This window comes from Pleurodeles waltl, chromosome 11, assembly GCF_031143425.1.
Source record: "Pleurodeles waltl isolate 20211129_DDA chromosome 11, aPleWal1.hap1.20221129, whole genome shotgun sequence".
Classification (NCBI taxonomy): Eukaryota; Metazoa; Chordata; class Amphibia; order Caudata; family Salamandridae; genus Pleurodeles; species Pleurodeles waltl.
Window position 1 is genome coordinate 676291001 of NC_090450.1, and position 24003 is coordinate 676315003.

The 24003-nt window shown below is 42.1% G+C and overlaps 1 protein-coding gene across 2 annotated transcripts in view; it reads right to left on the reverse strand.

The window, feature by feature from the left end:
- Window positions 1-24003, reverse strand: part of SLC23A2 (solute carrier family 23 member 2) — a 631030-nt gene that overhangs the window by 140329 nt on the left and 466698 nt on the right. For both annotated transcript variants that reach the window (XM_069214170.1, XM_069214171.1), the window contains 3 exons: window positions 19638-19726; window positions 19455-19522; window positions 2483-2664 (listed from right to left, as the gene is read on the reverse strand). In XM_069214170.1, coding sequence (XP_069070271.1) covers window positions 2483-2664; window positions 19455-19522; window positions 19638-19726 — 339 coding nt within the window. The remainder of the gene's footprint in view (window positions 1-2482; window positions 2665-19454; window positions 19523-19637; window positions 19727-24003) is intronic.

The window sequence follows — 24003 nt, forward strand, 5'->3', positions numbered from 1 at the left end:
TATAATTACAAAGATAAATGACATTTACATTGTGATGGATATTTGCAAGTTTGGGATAGAGGGTTGCATAAAGGTGTGGAGAAAGTACATTGTTAGAAGAGATAGAGTATGGAGAGTCAGCTGCTGGGACTGCTGACAATCTTCAGTTCCATTTTAATTCCAAAGAAAGGAGGCAGCCGAAAGCGGCCTGTGCACGGTACTGAAATGGGGATAGGGTGGAGAGGGAGTCAAAGGGGTCTGTACCTACAGAATGTAATCTGGATACTGTCATGATGACTGGGTTTCTAAGTATCTACAGCAAGATATGGGAAGCAATCGATTTGTAAAGAGAGGATGGTGATGCTGTTTATATTGCACTTGACAACCATCCTGTGCAGTGATGGTGGAGTCGCGTTGTGAGGGTGTAAAAAGTCCGCATTGCGTTCTCATCTTAGAGTTCATCATTTTAAAAGTGGAAGGAAAACCCATGGCAGGAGTCCCATTTTTAGGCTGTTGAAGAAGCTATGTTTCCTCAATGCCAGGTATCTAGGGTGAATTTGACAGTTTGGAAAGAGAGCTACAAGTAGATTTTTCCTGTTAGGCATCTGGAATCAGACAGCTTTGTTTGGAATTTGGGTATGAATGAAGGGAAGTAGAAAAAGATAAAATGAAGCGTGGGACACAGGACCATTCTAAAGCAAAAAAAGAAACACTATATGAGTAAGTGCAGGGATTAACAAAAGCCGTGTATGTTATGGTATACACAAAAAATATACAACTGGAGATCCCTTTTAATCTTGCAATTTGGCATTAGAAGTTAAAAATATAAGGAAACCCAGCTAGTGACTAGACAGAATGCAAGAATTGGAATATGAGACTGGAGTTGGAACTTGAAGCCCCAACGAATTATAGCCAAAAACATGAATCAGGAAAAGAGTTTTATCATTTCAAGACAAGAAGGGGAAACTATTGGAAATTACACAAAGGAACCAATAGCAGAGGCTAGGGAAACTATTAAATGTGTGGCCAACAGGCAAGGGATGCAGACACAAGTGTGTGAAGCCGATGTGTATAGTTGTAAAAATACAGATACGTAACGGACAGATAGATATACAATTTAAAGACATAAAACAAGGCAAGTAATTACAGATGGGAAGCCAGAAGACATGATGGCAGTGAAAAGAATGATCCTGTCAATGAAGACTGAAATAATACTGTATAAATGTATTCTACTTGGAAGTACAGTAATAGACCAAAATCATGTTTAAAGAGTTTTATATTAAAACTACCAATGCAATAGCAATTATTCTAGCTGCTGATTAAATAGATATTGCATGTCTTCTCATTATTGAATCGCTAGCATGCAGGAGCAAATTTCTTGATTTCATGTAATCACGGAGGAATTAAACAAATCGTCTGGAACCATTTTCCGCTGGGTGGAAGTTTTCTACTCCTAATACTATGCACTTTTCTTGAGGTGATCTCTCAGAAATGCAACTGTGCAGACCTTTTAATCCTTTGCTCTTCCAGGCCACTGTAGGTTAGAGTACTGCAGCTCCTGGTTTGCTTGTAGGTGAACACTCAGTGTGGGGACACTCTGGTTGGAGTACGCAGACGCTTTATAAACCTTTTAACATTAACATTTAAATGGGATTACCTGCAAGCTCTTACATCGCCTAAGTTAGTGGCAAGAAAAAAATCATCTCCATTTCTGCAGTAGTGATAGGTGTAAAAGGGTATGCTAGTTTGATATTTTGAATATTCGAGCTACAAATGCTATTTGTATAAAAATTCAACAATTATTCAGACTCCACCTGTCTTCAAATTCCTAAAACTGGTCAGAGGCTACCTTATCATACAAGCTGTGCCACTACATTGCAGCGACTTTTACTTACTCTTTGGGGAACACTACACTATAAAGGTTAGCATTTCTCCAATAATGACTTTTTTTTTTTTTTTTAATTAAAAAAAAATATTTTGAGATTTGGTGTCTGGAAGGCTTGGTAATGTTGTTTCGGCATTCTTTGAACACCGGTGTAGCCAAACCCCATTATGTATAAAGCATCTCAATCACACTTCAAAGTTCTGAATTGAACTAAGGTCACCAGATTTTTCATGTCTGACAAAAAAGTGTCTCAACATCTAGGCACTTTTTGCAGGAATCACTCTGCTTTTCAATACATTCTAGATGTTCAATATCCCAAATTAAGTAGACTGTAGCTCATTTAATTGTGTTATTTTTCTTTGCATTCTTGTACTTACAGTTTTTTTCTCACTATACATGCTATACAACAGGTACCTGAATGCACAGAAAAAGACAGAACGTGATGAACAAATCACCCCGGAAAGAGACTAAATCAAGATCTCTTATTTGTCCTCTACTCTAAGATCAGGGTTCATACATATCCCAAACCCAATACACGCACATCTCCCTCTGCAAGGAGAGAATAGAGCAGCTAGCCACGCGGACACGTCCGGTATGGCAAGCTTACACTGTACTTACAGCATGGCTATACCCCAGTGCTTGCCTGCTCTCTCCCCAGCAGCTTGAAAGCCAGACAGTCCAATCAGAGACACTGTGGGTGTGATTGTCAATGGACCAATGTACTTCAGCAAAGCACCCGGCAGTCCCAGGAAACCAATGACTACCTCGATCAACGAGGACATGATGATTGCTCCTTGGATCTAGACACAAGACATAATAAAAAAGCAAACCACAGAAATGTCAGATACTACTTTTCTATTACTTGTGTGAGCACAGTTTCAAACAAGTAGTGAAGCACTTGTAGGTTACTTAAGTCAAGAGAACAGAAATGTTCACTCCTTTACTTTCAGTTTTCATACGTGATCTAGTTTTACCATGGTGATGCTGCACTTCTGCAACTAAATTCAGGTTGTTGTTAAGTTTTGTTTTACGATGAAAGGGAATGTATGTGTGAAGGGACATTCCTGTCTTGAGTGTTTATGCTCTCATGCCTCCAACACAGCATCACTGAGCTTCACAGCCTCAATATACTTTAGCTTGAACTTCATGTCTGTGAAAGCCCACTTAACAGTTAGTAAATGACCGTAGGTGCAAGGGTTAGAATATGCGTAGAACATTTTGTTGAAGGTACCGATTTTGCATCTTCCTGCTGAACAAGCTTAGATTACTCCCAACCTGCGTCCTTATAGCTGGTTTGAAATAAATACGATTGAGCTACTTATGCCTACACTTCACCAATTCCTATGCTTGCATTTTTCTACCACGCTATGCTTGGGTCCCAAACAGGAATAAATTTATAAGAAGTAGTGCCAGACCCTAGGTCTCACTGTAATGCCCAGAGTTGAGCAGATTATACTCATTTTCTTTCCGTATGAAGAATTTGGCAAAGTTGCAAAAATAGAAAGATACCAACCTGTAAAATCTAGGTTAATGGTGTGCAGCGGGTTCTTCTGCAATAATGAGCTTTCACTGAGTATCAAACAAGCTCCATTTCAAAATTTTGGGTAGCAGGTAAAGGAAACCCGCCATTACCATTTAATTTCAGACAACTCAACTCTGTTGAGTGTCATCACAAGCTTTGGAATCAATAATGACTTTGGAAATAAGTACACAATACCATATTCACATCTTACAGAAAACTGAATGACTCCCAAGACTGCAGAAACTGTTGCCTTACCACCTGTTGAGTATGCACTTACATTACCAGTTCACGAACTGTTGGCTTTTTGGTGGGAATATTTTATGTAACACCTAGGCAGCCATGATTGCAGCAACCTTTCCAACCAGTGGGGTGTTAAACACGAGAAAAGTGCGATATTACTATTTTGCACCTACAGAGTTCATAAGCATTCAAAATATGCAACATACCATCTGACACCGGTGCCTGAATCAATAAATCAGGCAAATACACTTTACTGGTTAGCCTGGAAACCTAGCAATTATTTGGCAAGAATAATGAGATCGAAAAACTAATCTGTAGAAAAGAGAAAGGTTTATTTGTAAAGCTTGCAGTTCACAGAAGCTAATGTAATGTCAAGAACAGAAGCACATTTCCAAGCACAGAAGGGTTCAAAAAGCAAAGCCTTGTGATCAGGAAGTAAAACGTTAAGCTTTGAAGGAGGAGGAGATAACTGCATTGAAGGATGTTCCCTTTTGAAACCTATGAAGCATGCACTACTGACAACCCAATAATCAAGGTTCTTCATACTTGCTATAACAGGTGATTGATGAATGAACTTGAACCAAATAGTAAGGAAGTAGAAAAAATGACAATAGCAAGGAGGGATAAACTTAGGTCTTTAAAGCCAGCAGGTGTGGTAGTGTATATCACATGATAGTGATCATGCATGTAGATCGGCGAAAGTTTAAACTATTTTTGAGCTGTGCACAATTAGCTCTTAACACTGGCTGCAAACAGACATCCCAGGAGCATGGAGTGCCAATCTAAACCATTGCATTAATGTAACTGTAACTGCTGTTGCCATTTTTTATTCTTCCTGCTAACTGTGACTAAAGGAAGTGCCTATCTACTACATTTTGGTTCTTGAGACGATACAGTGTTGATCAGCTTGCCAGTTTATATTCTTGTTACAATTGAAGGTCGATTTCGTCGTTTCTCCTCATCTCAGTCTTCAGCATGGCTGTACTTCATGTTTTATGGAACCATGTGTTTCCCATTTAAGATCTGCTTTTAGAACATTATACATTTGTGTTTGGCTTTTACCTCGTAGAGCTCTCCTATATTGTAGGTGACAGGGGATTCTCCCTGTTGACTGATTCAGTGATTCGGAGAGATATTTTTCTTTGATTACTAAACCCTTTAAGGCTTCCATTTGAGCGAATTGGCAGACCTGGTTCATTAATAAGTGTAATCACTTGTCTGAAGATGGGGAGCAGAGAAGGACCAGACTCCAAATGACAATCCCAGGGGCCAAACTCAAGAATTTTCTGGGAGATCGGGGTGGAGGGCAGTCTGCTGTTCCGCTCACAGGGCAGGTCAGACAGCACTAAAGTAATTAGAAAATGTATTTAAAAAGAAGTCTGATGGCATTTATTGACTATATAAAAAATTAAGAACTGAAAGTTTCAACTTACCAGGAGTACTGTAGGTAAGTACAGTGGAGTCTGGGGATAACAGGAATTAGAAGTTGCAAGTGTGAGTGTAGTTCATGGTTTGGAACAGGAGGCTGTGGTGCAGTGTGAGAAAAAGAAGGGCGAGGAGTGCCTAGAAAAGGTCAAAACCCTAGCAGATGCATCTGTGTACACAAGAGGTGTGATCATCTATTCACCTCAGAACCTCTATGAGCCCTAAAAGGCTGTGACAGGGGATCTACGATTGAAAGTTGTTGGGCATGAATGAACTATCCTACACTTCTTCAAGAGTACAGATGGGAAGTTCTGGTAAGCCCACCCTTATCGTTTTAGCTTACCTCTTCCATAAAGTGAGCAGTGGCACACTGCTGGCAGACATCTTATTGTCTAGCTGGCTGTGAACGATGGTGTAGAGTGGTGTTGGGGCAAGAAAATATAAAATAGAACAAGCCGCAGCAAAAGAGACTCCTACCCATGTGAAGTACCACAAGAATAGATAAAGTCCAGGTAGGAATACTGAACGCTGTTGTCAAGTGCACCAGCAGTGAGGACAGGAAGTATTTTCTTGAAAAGTTTCCTGTGATACTCAAAGCTTGACCATAATAAATTATTGCAAGATCCCAAGTACAAATTGAGCCAAGAATACTGTGAAGCCTTCTGAAATGGGTATAAGGAAGCCATAAAGAAAACAAAGAAATGAACTCCCCATCGGAAAGAGATTATAAATAAGTGATTTGTGGGACACAGGCAGAGCTTGTGTCTCCACTTCATCACCTCCTCCTTAAATGGTTCCCCAAATAACTAGTGGGAACTCAAAAATGGAAAACAAAAGAAGGAAGCTATGTTAGATGCCTGGAATTTTCACATACCAGGGGGAGATGCTGTAGGGTGCATCGCAGAACAATCCCTTCGACAGCAGTGCTGGCCATCAGGCTGGCATGTGAGAAACAGGCAAATCCGGTGCAAACAAGTGTGAGATCTACATCGCGACCAGTGCAAGGACGAGACAAGAAGGTGACACAAACATCCTGGTGAAGTCTCACTCAGTATCCCAGTGTTCCAAAGCATCCGATCGTCAGGACTTTATCCCAACTATCACCTGGGATAGTCTAAGGAACAACATGCAGCAGATGGAGGGAGAATCAAAAAGAGCTCACAGTCTAGAATGGCATCCCTCCTTGAGTGGCAAAGAAAACAATGACAACTAATTTGATACTGCCTACATCCAACCTGGTGCCCTTTTGTCCCTGAGAGAACACCCAGGCCCTAGAGAAGAAAATTAGTTACTTACCTGTAACTGTAGTTCTCCAGTATTGGTATATTTTTATAGATTCACATACTTGAATCATTCCCTGTCATCAAAGTGGGAGCAGTACTATAACAAAGCAATGTGCATTTCTATAATAGGCAGACTAGCTTTGAACCATAGGTCTAATAGCCTATTTATGTCCTTTTTTAAAAAGGACCAACCACAAATCTTAGCCACTCAGGCCACGGCACCCTCTAGAACGTCCCAACAGAGGCGGATTCCCTCCGATTTGTGAGCACAAGTGTGAAATTAGTAATTGTAATGTCTGAGGGGAGCCGCTAAGGGGAGGTTGGGTTGCATGTGAATTTATAAAAGATACCAATACTGGAGTACTAGTTACAGGTAAGTAACTCATTTTCTTTTCCAGTATTGGATCTTTCATAGATTCACATGCTTGAATCAGAATAACAAACAGTAAAGCAAAAAATAAAAAGTCATACTACTGTAACACACAGCAGGAGATGGGAAAATCAAAAAGGCCCACCTTATTAAAACAGATGTTGTAACACTGCCTGTTCCATAGCCACATCAGTCTTATGAGTCTCGTCCAGGTAATAATGCTTCGTAAATGTGTCTCTGTTGGACCACGTTGCTGCTTGACAGATATGCAGAGTTGGTACTCCAGCAAAAAGAGCTGCCTATGTGAAAACAACTCTGGTGGAATGGGGTTTTACTTTGCCCTGCAATGGCTTTCAGGCTTGTGAATTGCAAACCTGCATGGCTAATGCAACCCATCTGGCGATAGTCTGTTTGGTTACTTGGAGACCTTTCCTGATCCCACCATATGCCAGAAACAGTTAGTCTGCTTTCCCTATGTGATGGGTCCTGTGTAAGTAAAACCTGAGGCATCGTTTGGTGTCTAGAGAATGCAGAGGTTGTTCTGCAACTGCCTGAGGATTCGGGAAAAATGTACGGAGAACCACTGGTTCATTCAGATGGAAGTCTGACTGCACTTCCGGTTGGTTCGAAGAATAACACTGTCTGCTGTAAATTGGAGAAAAGATTCTTTGATGGTATGGATGTCACTTACTCTTTTGGCAGAAGTGAGAGCCAGAAGAAGTGCAGTTTTCCAAGTAAGGTACTTCAAACCTGATTTATGAATTGGCTCAAATGGCGGTTACATGAGCTGCCCCACTACCACACTGAGGTACCACAATGGTGGAGGCTTTCGTATAGGAGGAAACGCCTGAATAGGCCTTTGACAAATTGCTTAATAGTTCGACTAGACCATGGAGAAGGTGCATTATTGATGCGTCTAAATCTTGAAATTCAGGTGCACTTTTATTGATGAATGAGACAATCCAGATTTTGCCGGGTTTAACAGATATGGTTGGATTCGCTCTGGCAGTGAAGTGACAGGGTGGACGTCAGAGGCTACACACCAAAGGCAGAAGCATTTCCACTTAAATTTATAGGTTCTCTTTGTTGTGTCCACTCTTGCCTTGGCAAGTATCTCTCTGCAATCTGACGAATGTCTATTGAGGAGAATTCGCTGAACTCAGGATCAGGGCCAATAAGTGTAGTGATGCTGGGTCTGGATGTTGTATTTGGCTTTGCTTCATTGTCAAAAAGTCTGGTGTCGTTTTGAGTTGTATGTGGGATTGCTCCGAGAGGAGCAGGAGTTCTGGGAACCAGAATTGTCAGGGACACCTGGGAACTATGAGGAGAAGGCGGCAAGGTTCTCTCTTCAATTTGTTGAGTATCTTTGGAATCAATGGGACCGCAGAAAAACCGTAGGCATAGATTCCTGACCATCGCATTTAAAATGCATTCCCCCAACACCTTTTTTGAGATGCCAACTTGCAAAGGATGGGCATGTCTTGTTCTCACTCACAGCAAATAGATCTAAATTCAGTTTGTCCCACCGGTGTAAGAGTTCGTCCAGAATCTGTTGATTCAGTTCCCATTCATGGTACGGAATGGTGGTCCTGCTTAGTGAGTCTGCAAGGAGATTTGACACTCCCGGCACATGTTCTGCTTTGAGCAATATGTGATGTTGAATGCCCAGTTCCAGATGCCCTGAGAAGAGAGAGCTGGTGAGCGCATTCCTCATTGCTTGTTGAGATAGAACATACAGGTGGTATTGTCTGTGCATATCAGGACCGATGTTTGTGTTATCTTGAGTAGAAAAGACTTCAGTGCTAAGGCGATAGCCCTGAGCTTCAGCTGATCGATGTGAAGCTTTGTTTCGTTTGGGCTCCACTTGCTGCCGATTTGTAGGTCTTGAAGGTGGGCATTCCAACTTCTGGTGAAGCATCTGTTATGATGAAGCTGGGAATTTGCTGTAGACAGATTTTAGGTATGTGTCCACCAAGACATGGCTGTTTTCATTGTTGGTGTTTTCTGAAAGAGGTCTTCGAAGGAACCTTGTGTCTGGAGCCATTGTTTGTCCAGTTCTTCCTGAAGTGGAAGTAGATGTAATTGACCCTTTGGGACCAGAAGCATACAAGAAGAGATTATTCCTATCAATGATTTGCATTTTCGAACATAAAACTGACTTTTTTGTGAATAGTCTCCAAGCTAGTTGTTGAATCTTCCTTTGTGCCTGTTCTTGAAGGGAAAAGCTTTGTTTTTCCTGTGTCCAGAATGGACCCAAAGAATGTTAACCTTGCTGTTGGTTCTAAGTGGGATTTCTGGTAGTTGTCATGAGACTCAGTCTGTTGAACAATGAGAGGCATATGGATGTGGCTGTTGCGGTTTGATGAGATGTAGAAGCTTTTACGAGTCAATTGTCCAAATATGGGAAAACTTGCATTCCTTGTTGTCTGAGATGAGCTGCTACTGGGGCCAGCATCTTGGTAAAAATTCTGGGGGCTTATTTTAGTCCAACTGGGAGGACAATGAATTGTAAGTGGATACCGGCTACCTGGAAGCGGAGAAATTTGCGATGATTTGGGTGTATTCGTATACGGAAGTATGTATCCTGGAGATCCAGTGAGGTCATATGATATTCCCTGTTCAAAAGTTGTAGTATATCCTGAAGCGTCACCATGCCTAAAGACTGTAACTTCAGAAATGTGTTCAATCTTCTAAGGTCGAGAATAGGATGCCAATCCCTTGAGGGTTTCTCAATGAGAATCCCTTTTCGGTTTTCGGAACTAGTCCTATCACTCCTTTTCGCATCATGCTGGTTAGCTCCTTGAGGAGTTGTTTTAATCGAGGGGGGGGTGGTCCTGATGGTGGGCTGTTTGGAGGTTTTTGGAGGAATACCAGGGTATGCCTTCTGGAGATCACATCTAGAACCCACCTGTCTGATGTTATTATGGACCATTGATGGAAATGGTGTGTTATTCGACCTCCAATCCTGGATGTCAGAGAGAGTGAGGTAGCCGGTATCATAATGTGGCCATTGTTTCCTTGTATCTCTGCCGCAGGCAGACAACTTTTCTCTGGTACAGTGCTAATATGCAGCTGTTGGTGGTTGCTTGTATGGCTTCTGTTGAGCAAATTGTGGGCAATATTGTTTGGCCTGACTGATACTGTCTGTAGGGTTGGTAACCGCCTCTAAAGGAATAAGTTCCTCTTCCTCTATCTCCTCAAAAGGGCTGCTTTCGAAACTGGAGTGTACCAAGGGATTTTGCTGTATCGGTGTCTGCCTTGATAGATTGTATGGCATCATCCAAATGCTTGCCAAACAATGAATTACCATTGAATGGCATGTCCAGTGTTTTATTCTGGATTTCCAGGCAAAAGGAAGTGTATTTCAACCATCCTTGTCTGCGGAGAGCCGCCATATCCGTCAGTTGTCTGAAGCCAGTAGTTGACACATAGATGGCACAGTAAATTATTTCCGCTGACGTTCGTTCTCCTTCCTGAGAATCGTCGAAGCTTCAAGCTTGTTGCCTTCTGGTAACAATTCTATGCATGTTGACATATCTTACCACATCTGGTGGTCATAATGGGCTAATATAGCTAATGAGTTTGCCGCTCTTACTATTGTGGTCGCCATGGTGGAGAATCTCTCAAGGTGATAGTCATTTTTGTCTGGAGGAGTTGAAATGGGTGTGCAGGGGTTCTTAGAGCAACATTGCACTGCCTGCGATACCACAGAGTCTGGTTTTGGTTGTCCCATAAGGCAGATCGGAGAGTCATCAGGAGCTTTATATTTCTTATCCAATCGCGCGATGATTGGTGACAATATAGCTTTTTTTTTTTTTTTTCTTACATTGCTTTAAGGCCTTCCTGCCAAATAAAAGCAATAATAGGTATATCTCTGACTGATTTCTTAGTAGGCTGTTTGAAGTCGTACAGAAAACAGTCTGTTTCCTTAATAAGCAGTGGAAGTAGGGGTGTATGTATGATGCATCAATAATACAAAGCAAAATTTGTGTCTTCTTGATTCTAGTACAAGCCGTTATGCACTGACAACCTCTAAATTGTCTTCGCTATCTCTAGGTTAAACTATTGATTTAACTGGCATGTATGACACAGATGTTCCTTATTATGTTACAAACTGTGTCTGTCTAGGTCCTACGACTGACTAATTGTCATTCCTTTTAAACCTTCCGTCGCCTGCAAACTTTATAAGAAAGCATTGTTTATGCAAAATAAAGTATATGGTGTACTGTGCCAATGATGATGGCTGGTTATTTGAATGTGCTGATGGAAAATTAAAATGCGATTTGAACATCCTTGTATCTGTGTCCTAGAGAGTCTCTCTTTCACATCGCGACTCTTGAGATGTGGAGGTAAAGATGCGCTTCCTCAGACAAAAAAGGTAAAATTCTTCTTACAACTTAAGATAATGTTCTGCCTTCCTCATTACATACAGACTACAGCACCTGCGCACTCTTTGGTTCATGAAACCACGCGATTCCCACGGAAAGCCTGTTCACTGAGCACTATATATTTGTGTGCTGCTTTTGGCTAGTAGCACTCATTGATTTTATGGTTTCTGTCTGACCTCCTTTTTGGCTGATTCTGTGATTCACAGAGATATATTTGTCTTTTGTCAATAAACACTTTAAGACTTCTGTGTGAGCGCAGAGTTTGTCAGCAGGAAGAGGAATGGACTTACCAGCTTGTGACATGACGCAAGCATTAAGTAAAATTGAAAGTGTCTTTCACTGGCTTGTGAATTGTCTTGTAGCCATTCTAGACTTTCTGTGCTCTCTTAACGGGGCCATTCAATAAAGAGAAAAGAGCAGATATCTTAACCCAGTCCTGCGTCACTAATAATCACGAATAAAAAGCACTGTAGAATGCTCTTCTAATATTGTACCGCTATGAGCGAGTAATTCAGGACTTAATTCTACTCATAAAGCGATGGATCACTATATATGAAGATGAGGGAATGAAAAACAATTGTGTTTATTATATGTCAAAGCCAGATCTTGTCTGAGCCAAGTCTGGGTAGTTGATACGACCTCAGATGCCTCTCCGAATTTCATGAGTTGAACCTTCAGCTTTTCATGGGTTGCAGAAAAAAACGGACAAGCCTGACATGGGCAGGAGTCTTTGGTAGAGAGCTAAAGCCTTGTCTTTGTGTTTTTGTTAACTGTTTTGGCAAGAGCCTGGCTGGTTGTGTTGTACTGCACCACTAAATGGTCTATTTTCAACTAGTGAAGAGAGAGTGTTTTATCACTGCTTTGTATTTTATGCAGCCAGTCAAGAAGCTAATGGAATTAGAGGAGCATTTTGTTCACCAAGGATGCATAAGCTGGTGAAATGCTTGTTGGCAGTGCAGGATAGAGTCTGGAAATATGGCAAGCATGGATTTCCCAGCACCCAGGTATGCAAGGAAGTATGGTTTGATTTTCCACAGCAAGAAGTTTTTCAAATTCAGAATGCTGAACTTTTAGTATGAAAATATGTAGCAACCGAGAAAAACACGATACCTGTATCCTTCGTGAGGATAAATACCATACATTAACGCATGACAAGATTGTGAGCTTTATAACCCCTTCTGAATACAGGATAATTCATCTAAGAGAAAAAGTTGTGTCTTGGCACAAGACTTCAGAGATGGAAACTTTGGACAGAAAAAGTATAAGTTGAATACTTTACTTAGCCTGGGCATACACAAAGAACCTTATTACAAAAACAAGGGACCCCCCTGTTATGGACAACGGTTCCTAGGGCAGAGGAAATAGAAATCTTATACGATCAAAAACCCTAGCAACCTTATTCCATTTATTTATCCAAACACTATGATACACTTAATATATATGACTCAGACAGAATATATGTTCTTTACAACATACACTTTATCTCTGCATTTTCTGATTCACAGAGATATATTTGTCTTTCGTCAATAAATATTTTAAGACCTCTGTGTGAGAGTAGAGTTGCTTGAAAGCAGGAAGAGGAATGGGCTTGCTGGCCTGTGACATAACACAAGCATCAAGTAAAACTGAAAGTGCGTTTCATAGGCCTGTAACTTGTCTTCTAGCTATTCTAGACATTATGTGCACTCTTAATGGGGCCGTTCACAGAAAAGAACAGATCTCGTAACCCAGTACTGCGTCACTAATATTCACCAACAATAACCCCTGTGTTACTCTGATATTATACAACAATGAAGGAGTAATTCTGGGCTTAATCCTAGATATAAAGCGATGAATCACTGTATGTGAAAATGAGTGAACAATAAACAATTGCATATATTAAATATGAGAGGCAGAGCTTGTCTGGACCGAGTCTGGATAGTTAATACAAGCTCAGGTGCCTATCATCAGTCACCAGTCAACCTGTTTTTAATTAGATTAATCTTCAGCTCTTTCTTGAGGTGCAGAAGCAAAGAGGCAAGGCTTATAGGGGTAGGAATCCTTGGTGGAGAGATGGAGCCTCTACTTTGCGTTTTTGTTAATTCTATGTTGGCACTATCCCGTATCTGTGCATTTCCAGACACAGGTGTGAAGGTGTGATTTCGTGTCCAAGTCTTTGAAGTACTTGATGTGGGGGTTGCCCCCATTGAAGTACCATTTCCTCAGAAATGTCCTTCCTTATTCCTGGAAGCAGACTGTCCCAGCAGGAGAGACTTCTACCCTGATAGCCCCATACAGAGGCCACTGGAGTAACCAAAGGATTAAACCTGGTTGTCAGGCTCACTGATATATGCCTCTCAAATCTTTACCCAGACCCCTGGCCCTATTCTTTATGCCTCCCTTTTCAGCGTCATCGCATTCCTGAATTGTGTTAAGGCACTACTGACTTGTTCAGAATGAAAGAATCCTTTTGAAGTGCACAAGAAAGCCTCGTTCTCCACTATCCAGTGTGTGCGCCCAACCAGCTCTCAGGAATGAGAACAATCCACAAATCTGTTTTGGATGGCTTCTCCACCTCCATATGCCCCCCCAAGGCCCTGGGCTTCCAATATGGAACAAGTAGGCCTCCAAGTATGGTTCAATGCACGGGGCACACATACATTACAGTCTGGACATGCAAACACACGTGCTACATACTAACATGATGTAGGCCAAGGATGAGTTAGGTACACAGTGGGACCACATGTGAGTAGACCGATAGGCCTCACTCCAGTGACACAGGTAACAAGGTCTGTTCACTTTACTGATAACTGTAACAAAAACAGTATGTTACCATCACCACACTTTTGTTACTTAACTCTGGGTAGGGCAGTAGCCCTTCACCCCTACCAGGGTAACGCTTTGTGTATTGAACCCCTGTCTAACACAACCACAATCTGTGAGACAGGTATAAGTTATGGTGAAAATGCATGACACGTGTTCACACATGACAAAAAATCTGTTAAAAAGATGCAGATATTGCTGCTGCTGGGGTACTCAGGGCAGAGATGCACGTCTATTACCAAGCAGGGGGCTTTTTTGGTCCAACATAATATCACTTTGTTGCTTTTTCACTGTGGAATCAACACAAAGTAGGATGCACCTATTAAAGCTTGATTGGCGCGCCTTAACAAATAAAGGGCCTGATTACAACTTTGGAGGACGGTGTTAAACCGTCCCAAAAGTGGTGGATATACCACCTACCGTATTACGAGTCCATTATATCCTATGGAACTCGTAATACGGTAGGTGGTATATCCGTCACTTTTGGGACGGTTTAACACCGTCCTCCAAAGTTGTAATCAGGCCCAAAGAGTTATTTGGTGCTGGGCTGCATTTTTTTTAAACAGCAAAGATTAAATGCCCGAATGAAGATCAGAAAAAAATGCACCAGTCCTTCACTAGTGATGGGATTTTTTAAGTGACAGAGTAAAAGTAGTAATGACAACTGGAGTTTCAAGCATCTCCAAATAGATACATTTGATCCACGGCTTTCTTTTCGAACAGGACTAGGTGCCTCCTTGTGCAGCAGTGTGAAAGTAACTAATGAATGCCAGTGAATGGTCACAGCTTTGAGGAACAAAGAAAATGGCAAATATCTACAAAGGATGACAAATGGTACAATAATTCAGGCACTACTGGGATCAACACCCTGGAGATTTTTGTGATTCGAGGGTGTCAATTCCATTACATCCTCTTCATCTGTGTCAAGAATGTGCAACTCCTTTGAATCGTACTGAAATGAAGCTGATCTTAAAATTACAGAATGTCTAGATGATTTTGGAGCAGACTTCAAAGCCTTATCAGTCATGTTCCTCCAAGCTACTGCTCGACAGTAGTACCACAATGTCAATGAAGCAGAGTGGTTGCGTTCATATGCGAAGAGCAAGGACATCTTTCTTACTTACATGTTTCAAAATGCACAACAGAAGTCAGCACCAAACATCTAGCTATACAACCTCAAAGTGCAAACAAATGTACAAGTAACTATTGTTTGTCTATTATGATAGAAAAACATACCTGCTGCTCAATAGGAAAGATTGTAGTCGCTTAAGGAGAGAGAAAAAACGGCAAACCTAAGAAAACACACACATTGCAGAACGCTGCACTCAGGTCAGACCATGATGGCAGATGAAATAAATAGCTAGTGGCATCAAAATCAAAGGTTTATTAGGTTCCAGATGATAATTTAAAGTTTGAATGACACCCTCCTGCTGATATTGTCCACAGGCAATTTGAAGTGCTTAAAATCTGTACTGGAAAATACAGCCTGTGGCTCTAGAAAATGCCCAGTGAACAGAAATAACACGAACCACCCTAGTAAATCTGTGCTGATTTGTTAATGTGCTACCACAGGGCTTCCCAAACTTTTTAGAACTACCACCCATTATTTAGAATGACAATCTCCTCCAACCCACCTAGCGTTAACTGACATGATGCAGGAAATATTTTTATGTAACTAAAGCCTGGTGGGGTAGCGCACTGTAATTTCAGGCAGCAAATTTTCCTTTGAAATGCCCGTTACATTTGCACAGACTTACAATTTTACTTATATAACTGTATCTCACACAAATTATATTACGTGGAAATTTGGTTTTGGTAAATATTTAGCATTTGTGCATTACCAAGTAAAGTGTCTTGATTTGTTTTGATCCTATTAAAATCTTTGTTTCTATCACACTTCAGAATGTCACACGAATATACTTCTGTTTTGCTTTTGTAAATGCTGAAGTTATACAGTTCATTAACAGGTATTTACATGTGTTGCGTATTATATAAAAATGACACCCTACAGCCTTTCCCTTGAAAATCCCTGTACCACAGCAAGATTGTCACATAATTCACTTTACCTTTCTTTCTCTGTCTGCAATTTGTCAGAAGACAAATCTAGGCCTTTGTGGTCTGTCTTTGCAGCAAATCTGGCAAAATAAATACAGAATTTAAAGCCATCTTTATTTACTGCTTTGGCTTTTGCAACCCAGCAAAAGTCAGCTTGTGGCCCACAGTTTGTGGAACACTACACTAGAACATCAAAAGGGTCCAACCTAAGGAGCGAAAAATAGATGATGGCGCATGTTCTTGATTTTAGTCGGTAGAGAAAAAATACCTTTCTTGGGTTTGAACTTAAGATCCGTTTTTTTAGATCTGTTTTTAGTTCTTGAACTTCGATCTTGCCAAGATTGGAAAACAGTGATGCTGCCGGAGTAGCTGGCATATGCACTTTTAAACTTATTACAAGTTAATCTGTCAAGTTATTTAGCAACTGCAAGCCAAACAAAACTATAAAATGGCTGCTCTCAAAGTAAACATGACTACTGCGTAATTCAAATACAAAAGTCATAAGTTATTAATTAAAATGCTACATCAGAAAGGAAATTACTTCTAAGAGCCCCTGTCTCCCTTACAAGGTCTCTGTCGGGTCATATCTGCAATCTAATAAAAGCACTATTTGAAGCCACATCACCCAAACTAAATAGGAACAACACATGGGACAATGTAACCATCCATGAAATGGCATGATCTTGACAGACTGACCATTATAGCAATGGCTAGCAATGAAACTCGCATGAAAGCCAATGACTGAAGAAAACTGACCGTAAGCCTGCTCTCTCTACGTTTTCCTATTTGAACATCATTTTAGGAACTGATGACATGAGGTCCAAAGGAGAGAACCAAAGCATACTGTATTTATAAGCAAAAAGCATTTTGGGCACACTGAAATAAATTAACTAAATGTCATAAGTGGGTACTTTCCGTTTTTCACACAAGAAGCAGATAAGATATTCTATGTTTACACTATGTAGAGTAGATTGGTGCTAGCACTGTGGTGACCAGATTGGCCATTGTGAATTTTCCAAAGGATTACAAAAAAAACCACATGAATAAGTTTGACGTTTGAAGAATTCATCCCTTTCCTGAGGAACCCTTTAGCTCTCGGTTTTCATGTAGTATCGAGAAACACAGTAAACGTAGGTCCTGAATGAACAACTGATTTTAAAACACACATGTATCACTGACAGGCGGCCTGTATTCCTCGCACATCAGTACATGCACAGGAGTTCGTTTTTATTGAGGAGGACCAAACATAAGCAGGACTCCACAGTACACAGGAGCTGGTGGAGACTATGACGCCCCCCATTCCGCCTCACTATGTTGTCTTTCATTATAGAAAATCTTTTGCAAAAGGCTGGGGAATTCTGGGTCTTTCTTACAAGTAGTGAAAGTATCCAAGGATCCTTGGAAAGTTGCCTGTTTCCAGAGGCGATAATCATTTTCATAACTATAGAAGGTCAACATTGTATTTGGTGAGTGAGGCAGAACAGCAGCCTATATATAATTCAACACTCTGGGATATGTTTCCCTCTAACCGCACATTTCACAGGTCCCACAACTCCCGGACTCTGGAAAATGGATGAAGGGAATACCAGGAGTCACCATACCACCTTAATCTTTACAACTAAAGCCTCAGAGAGGCAGAGTAGCTATGAGTGGATAAACTGGGAGCTGATTTATCTAGTCTTTCGCTTTAACCAAAACGTTTCAATTTATTAATGCCATTTCCTGCACTTTATTCCAAAAATGTGTATCCAGAAAGTGCAGTCCATCTTACCCAATAACTTCATGATTCTCTCTTCATTTCGCACTTCCTACTCTCCTCCTGAGGCCAAGCCCAGCTTAAAGAAGATTCGGTACATAATGCTGGTTTAGTTAGCAGCTAACTAATTATAACACGTGACCTCCTTCTCTTTCCAGTTCCATTTCCTGTTCTGCTGTGCCTCTCCATTTTCTCTGACCCTTTTGTTCCACCATTCTTCACTCCAGTGCTTTAAAGCAGCGGGAATACAATAAAAGCAGTGGGAAGAGAATAACATGAATATAATATTAGCATATAGCACAATTTAGCAAGCATAATTCAGGTATCTACTAGATGTCAACATTTTCTTTTATTTTCTCGGATTTGAAAAGGAAAGAGTTGACAGTTTACAAACTTTAATCAAGCAAATTGCCATTTCAGAATTCTTGGGCTATGCTTTACTGCAAATGTTCTTACGAAAAGACTGACATGAATTTGGTAGCAATGGCAGAAAAGTCTGCTGGAGCTTCCCATTCCTTTATTTTGAAGAAAATGGCCGTTATTTTCATGATTTTCTTCAACACTGGAGTAAAAATAGTGCTTTCTTTTCAGTTGCGAACAGGATTTTATAACTTCTAGAGAAATATTGTTTTTATATAGAGTTTAATGCTACAGTGTTTGTACTACCTTTGTGCTGTTTAGAACCAGTCTGTTACCAACTTTAGAAGTACTGAATTCATCCCTTGAAAAGGATGAAAATCTGAGTTGGCTCTCCTGGATTTGAATTTGTGACCTGGAGATCAGGCAAGTGCAGATCTCAGAGGAAAGTTCCCGTACTGGCTTATGCTATTGTAATTGCAGAAAACGTTTATTGACTCGCTCTGCCCTCTTCCGAGTAATTTATTATTCATTTAATGAATGAGTATCTGGAGTTGTCCTCTAGTACACGACAGGCATATTTTGGTAACAAATACTTGCAAGCATCTTGCTGTGTTGCTACTCATGATTTCAATGGGAGAAGACTGAAGGTTTGATGATGTCGCCCCACTTGCACAGGACAAACTATAAACAGATGGTGCAGCTTTTGAATTTCCTGGTGAGACCAGTGTGCCCCACCATAGCTGGAGAGGCGCTTGCCATCTCTGAGGAAGTGCGTGGTTGCACCGTCTAGCCCAGATACGTAATGCTTCTGTTGCTAGAAGGTGATGTCAAACGAAGGCATGCCATTGCAATAACTGCCAGGAATGAGTCTTTGCTATTAGAACCCAGCGGCTAACGTGCAGTGGAGACGTGTTGCTTGGAAAGCCTGCCTAACCTGAAAAGTTCATTTCAGTTCAGTTCTCCAGCCGTCGTGTGCATCCAGGATTATGGTCTGTCGCAGCCGCTGCAAAGCTTCACTTCTTTAAACCTCGCTATCGCCTACAAACACTTCGATGTTAGTGGAAAAAGTTTCTGTGTAGGAACACAAGATTTTGGCAGCAATGAAGAAAGCCAGGCTCATCCGGTCTGGCCATTTCTCTACCCACAGCTACACCGACCCAGGATGTTCTCCAAATCCAATTCTGTTACTTATTGCATACTACTGTTGCCAAGTGTCCGTCTTGAACCCTTTCAAGTCATGTTTGTTTTTCTGCCACTTTTGCTGGGAGGCTACAGGCATGCTTAATTGAAGACAGGCTTCTAATGTAATCTAGAACGCATTTCCGAAAATCCTCGGTCTGTAAACACTTAGTAAAAACAGGGGTATGACCACTCTCCTGGAAGACGTACCTCTCGTATCCGGGGGTACCAGATATCTTCAGTGTGCATCAGTTCTGTGCCATTCATTATGGATATATCTAGAAAAAAAAACAAATGGTCTTGCTGATTTGTCTTTTATAATAAACAATTGGCTCTTCTTTTTGAAACTAGTAATTTTGCAAAGTGCTAAGAGTGAACAAAGTGTGGCATTACCTGTGGTGTTACACTTCCATTTGTCTAAAGCCAATATCGCTCGAGCCGGAGCCAGGAACGCAAAGGCACTAGCTTGGAACAAAGGTAACCTGTAAGTAAATGGAGAAGACAGAGCTGAAATAGGATGACCAGCCTTTGAAAGCCAAAAACCGGGACATTTAAAATAAATAAATAAATAAATAGAAGAACTAATTCAACATGATCCAGGGGGCATAGAATGACAGAGCTCATCAATATAGAAACACAGACAAGGCACTAGGGGAATACATAAAAAGCTGGTTTTAATACTTAGTATCATACGTAATTTAAATAGCTCTCTAATAGCATCTGCTAGTTAGTACTGCTTTGTAACATTTTAAAAACTTGATTTCATTGCTTGCAGTAGACCCTTAAGGAAAACCAGGTCCTGACCGAAAATTGCAGAAATTTGCCGGGACATCTGCTGAAAAACCAGGGACTGTCTCAGCAAATCCGGGACGCCTGGTCAGGTCACCCTAAGCTGAAAGTGAGCTTCTGAGGAAAATATGACAATGCTGAGTAGTCGTGAAAAAAACTTGGGATGAACCCTAAATCCATTTCTAATAAACCACAGGTTCCTGGGGCAAGCGGGATGGGGCTGCCTGCAAATTACTGAAAATCAGCCTTCCAGGATGGTTGCCATGCACTCTTCGGGTCCTGTCCCTTGAGGAAGCGGCTAGCCCCGAGAACGTCGAGAAAGGATTGAAAGATAACTCCCTGCGTAAAGAGAACACACAAACACATATACGGGGTAGAAGCTGAGCACTTGAGGGAAAATATGCTCACGCAAGACTAGCTTGTGGGCGCAGCATACAGAAGCAAGGGGTAGAAGTCGAGCTCCGGGCAAAGTTAACACATCCATGCACACAACTAACTTGTGTTCGTGAAGTGCAGGCACACATACACATGAGGTAAAAGGAAAGAGCACAACATACTGAAAGTGGGAACAGACCGCATAACTCCCATACCTGGTTTACACTCCAGTTCCCTGTACACTTACATTTAGCAATAACATAAATACAAAAACATATTGCAACTGATAGTGGGATGTAAGGCCGCAATTTTTATTTCCATGCATGATCACCAAATCAAACATTGACTGTCATAAATCATAGAGGTGTCATAAATCATCAAAGTCATAAATCAATCATGGGTGTCATAAATAGTTGCCAAAACAGTCATAAATCAATCAAGAGTGACAGGCCATCCTAAATCATACATTGCTGTTAAGTAATAAATCGTTGCTTTCCTGTCTGCCTAACAAGGAACGGGACAGAAATCATACATTCCGATTTGGAAGTCTTCAGCATATTGTTTTTTTCATGTTTGTGATGTTTTTCATGTTTTAGTTTAGGCCCAACTCGCTACCATGTGTTATTTTGTGCCCTGCCGTCCGTCCGTCAGGTCTGGGCTGCGGGTGCCGTGCTCTGCTTACTCCCCCGTTTGGCCCCTTTCACACTGCCGTAAGGCATCCCCAGGTAAGTGGCCTTCTTTTGGCACACCACTCACTGCAAATGTGGTTATATATATCTTTTGTAAGCCCTGGAGCACCACCTGCCCACTGAGTTGATGCCATCCTCGGTCAGACTATGTTGTGCTGCTGTTGTGGCTGCCCCTATCCTGGATAAATGGGCCCCAAATGATGGGGAGGTAAAGCCTGCATGACCTAAGGCTTTGCTCATAACCGCCAAGAATTGGTATTTGGTCAGCATCTCCCCATTTATTGTGTATGAAGAGGGGACCCTGCACTACTGGGGCAGACTGCCACGTAATCCCGGAAACAGCACACGGGGCAATACTTTGCATCTTCTATGCAGCTGAGCTGCACCCAAACGCCCTTGCCTATCAGATATGTCTAAGATTTCCTGAGCGGCAAGTGGGCTTTCACAGCGTCCAGCCTAATGTCTGAGACCTGCAAGCAGGCTGATCCTGCGCCCCTTTTTGATGGGGCCATCTCGTTGATCCTGAAGGCCCCCAAACATGTCATAAAGGCTGCCTTGAATAATGCCCGTTCATAAAGGTTGTCTGTCACACCATCTAGTGCATAGATTACCCCCAATCGGCTTTTCGAAGTCTAAGAGGTGCCTTGTGTCATGTTTCTTCCCCTCGAGATGGTTTCAACCCCTTCATGACAGCTCTGTTGTAGTGAGAAGCAGTGGGGTCCCTACCTCCTGCTAACTTTGAGAAATGGGCCACTGCCACTAAGTGGACATGTGCCAAGGACTTCGCCTTCTATTTTTGGAAAGCCCATTCAATGAAGTGTTCCACTGCCCGTGCTGTGACTTCTGGGTCTCCTAGGGACTGCACCCCCCCCCCCCAACATCACCATGCTGATGGACGTGCTGTAGCATCTGCCCAGGACGTGCTCCACTAGCATGGACAGGTCTGCTCTTCCAACTCCCATAGGTCTTTTGGAAAGGTTGTCATTGTCTGCTGGGCCTCGGGCACTAGCCTCCTGAACCTGTCCATCTGGGAACTAGAGAGTGAATCTGCCATTGAGTTCAGTATGCCTTGTACATGTCTTGCCCTAACATCAAGATAGCCTTCGAACTGTAACCTAACCAAGCACCGCATGAGCCTCAAAATATCTGGGCATGACGCCGTTCCTCTATTAAGGGCCAGCACCACGCCCCGGTATTCGGACCACAGTGTGATCTTCATGTCACGCAGTTTCTTTTTACACACTGTAAAGGCTACTACTTTGGGGAATAGTTCCAGAAAGGAAATGTTGCCTGTGACACCCAACTGGTGCCATCTGGGAGGCCACTGCCCTGCACACTACTCCTTACCCAGTATCGCCCCGAAACCGTGGCTGCCTGCTGCATCCGTGAATAGGGCTATCTGTTTCTATGTCACCCATCCCTCTCTCCAGATGAGGAGCCCATTGAAATGGGTTAGGGTAGCGTCCCACATGTCTAGTTCTCTTTTTACTCCACTCCCAAGTCTGGTGGGGTGGTGTTTTTCCATTAGGCCTGCCATCAATCTGGTTAAACGCCTTGCAAACACTCGCCCAGCAGGAATGATTCTTGCTGCAAAGATGAGCTTGCCAATTATTCTTTGTAGTTCCCTAAGGGTGGCCTTTTCTTTTTTGCCTAAGGCCCTGCTCTCGTCCCTCAACTCCAATATATTGTTTCTGGTAACCTGGATGTCCCGGCCACCGAGTCCAACTCGATGCCCAGGAAAACTAGAGTTATGGCTGGCCCCACCATTTTCTCAGCCGCCAAGGGGACAACTAGCTCTCTTGTCAAATCCTGAAATGCCCTTAATGAGCTTTCATATTCCCATGACCCTGCCTGCCCTGCAAACAAGAAATCATCCAGGTAGTGCAGTTTGCCACCCTTTGGGTGCCTTCTGTGTAGTGCCCATTCTAAAAACGCACTGAAACGCTCAAAATACAAGCAAGATATGGAGCACCCATTGGCATGGCTTTTTCGAAGTATATTTGACCTTCATGTTGGAAATTCAGTAAATGGAAGCTTTCTTGGTGGACCAGGAGGAGTCGGAAGGAGTCAAAAGGCGAACTCAATGTCTAATTTCGCCATGAATGCTCCCCTGCCAGCTGATTTTACTAAGTCAATGGCACCCTCCACTGTGGCGTACCACACTGAACAAGCTTCTGGGTTGATCACATCATTGACCTAGGCCCCTTCTGAGCAAGAGAGGTGGTGAATAAGTCTGAACTGGCCCAGCTCTTTTTTTGGGGACCACCCTGAGTGGGGAGATTATCAATTCCTTGGGGAGAGGTGTAATCAGGGGGCCCTCAATGCGGCCCATGTCCTTTTCTTTCTTTATCTTATGCTGGACCACCTCCAGGTGCTCATCTGCAGACTTTAAATTCCAACCTCCACTAACTGAGGTGCCCATAAATGGTATTATTAATCCTTCCCTTTCAGTAGCAGCTATGGATCCTCCTTGTCATTGTAATCATTGGCTAATTTTATGAGCAAGTGAGCATTGATGGGGGATCTGGCTATCCGAAACTTGCCCATTTCATGGGACTCTCCCTTGGTGCCTCACGCACCCTAATGCTTCTTTCTTTTGTCTTTTATGTCTGCTTGATGCTTGCATCCTGAGGAACAGGAGTGTCTAAATTTGCATCCCGCCCCCCACGTACACTCGTCCGTGTCATATTTCCAGCATATGGCTAGCAGTCCCATCACTGGGCGCTCTCCAGCTTTGGCCTGATTTGTACCTCTGTGCTGGCTTGAACCTCTCCTGCTTCACTTTGAAATGGGTGCTCCGAAAAGGCTGCTTGTTTCCCTGTTTAAGGATTTACTTCCTTTGCCACCATAATTTTGTGGATGTAACCAGACACATCCTCTTCCTTCCACTCCATTTCTGGGTGAGC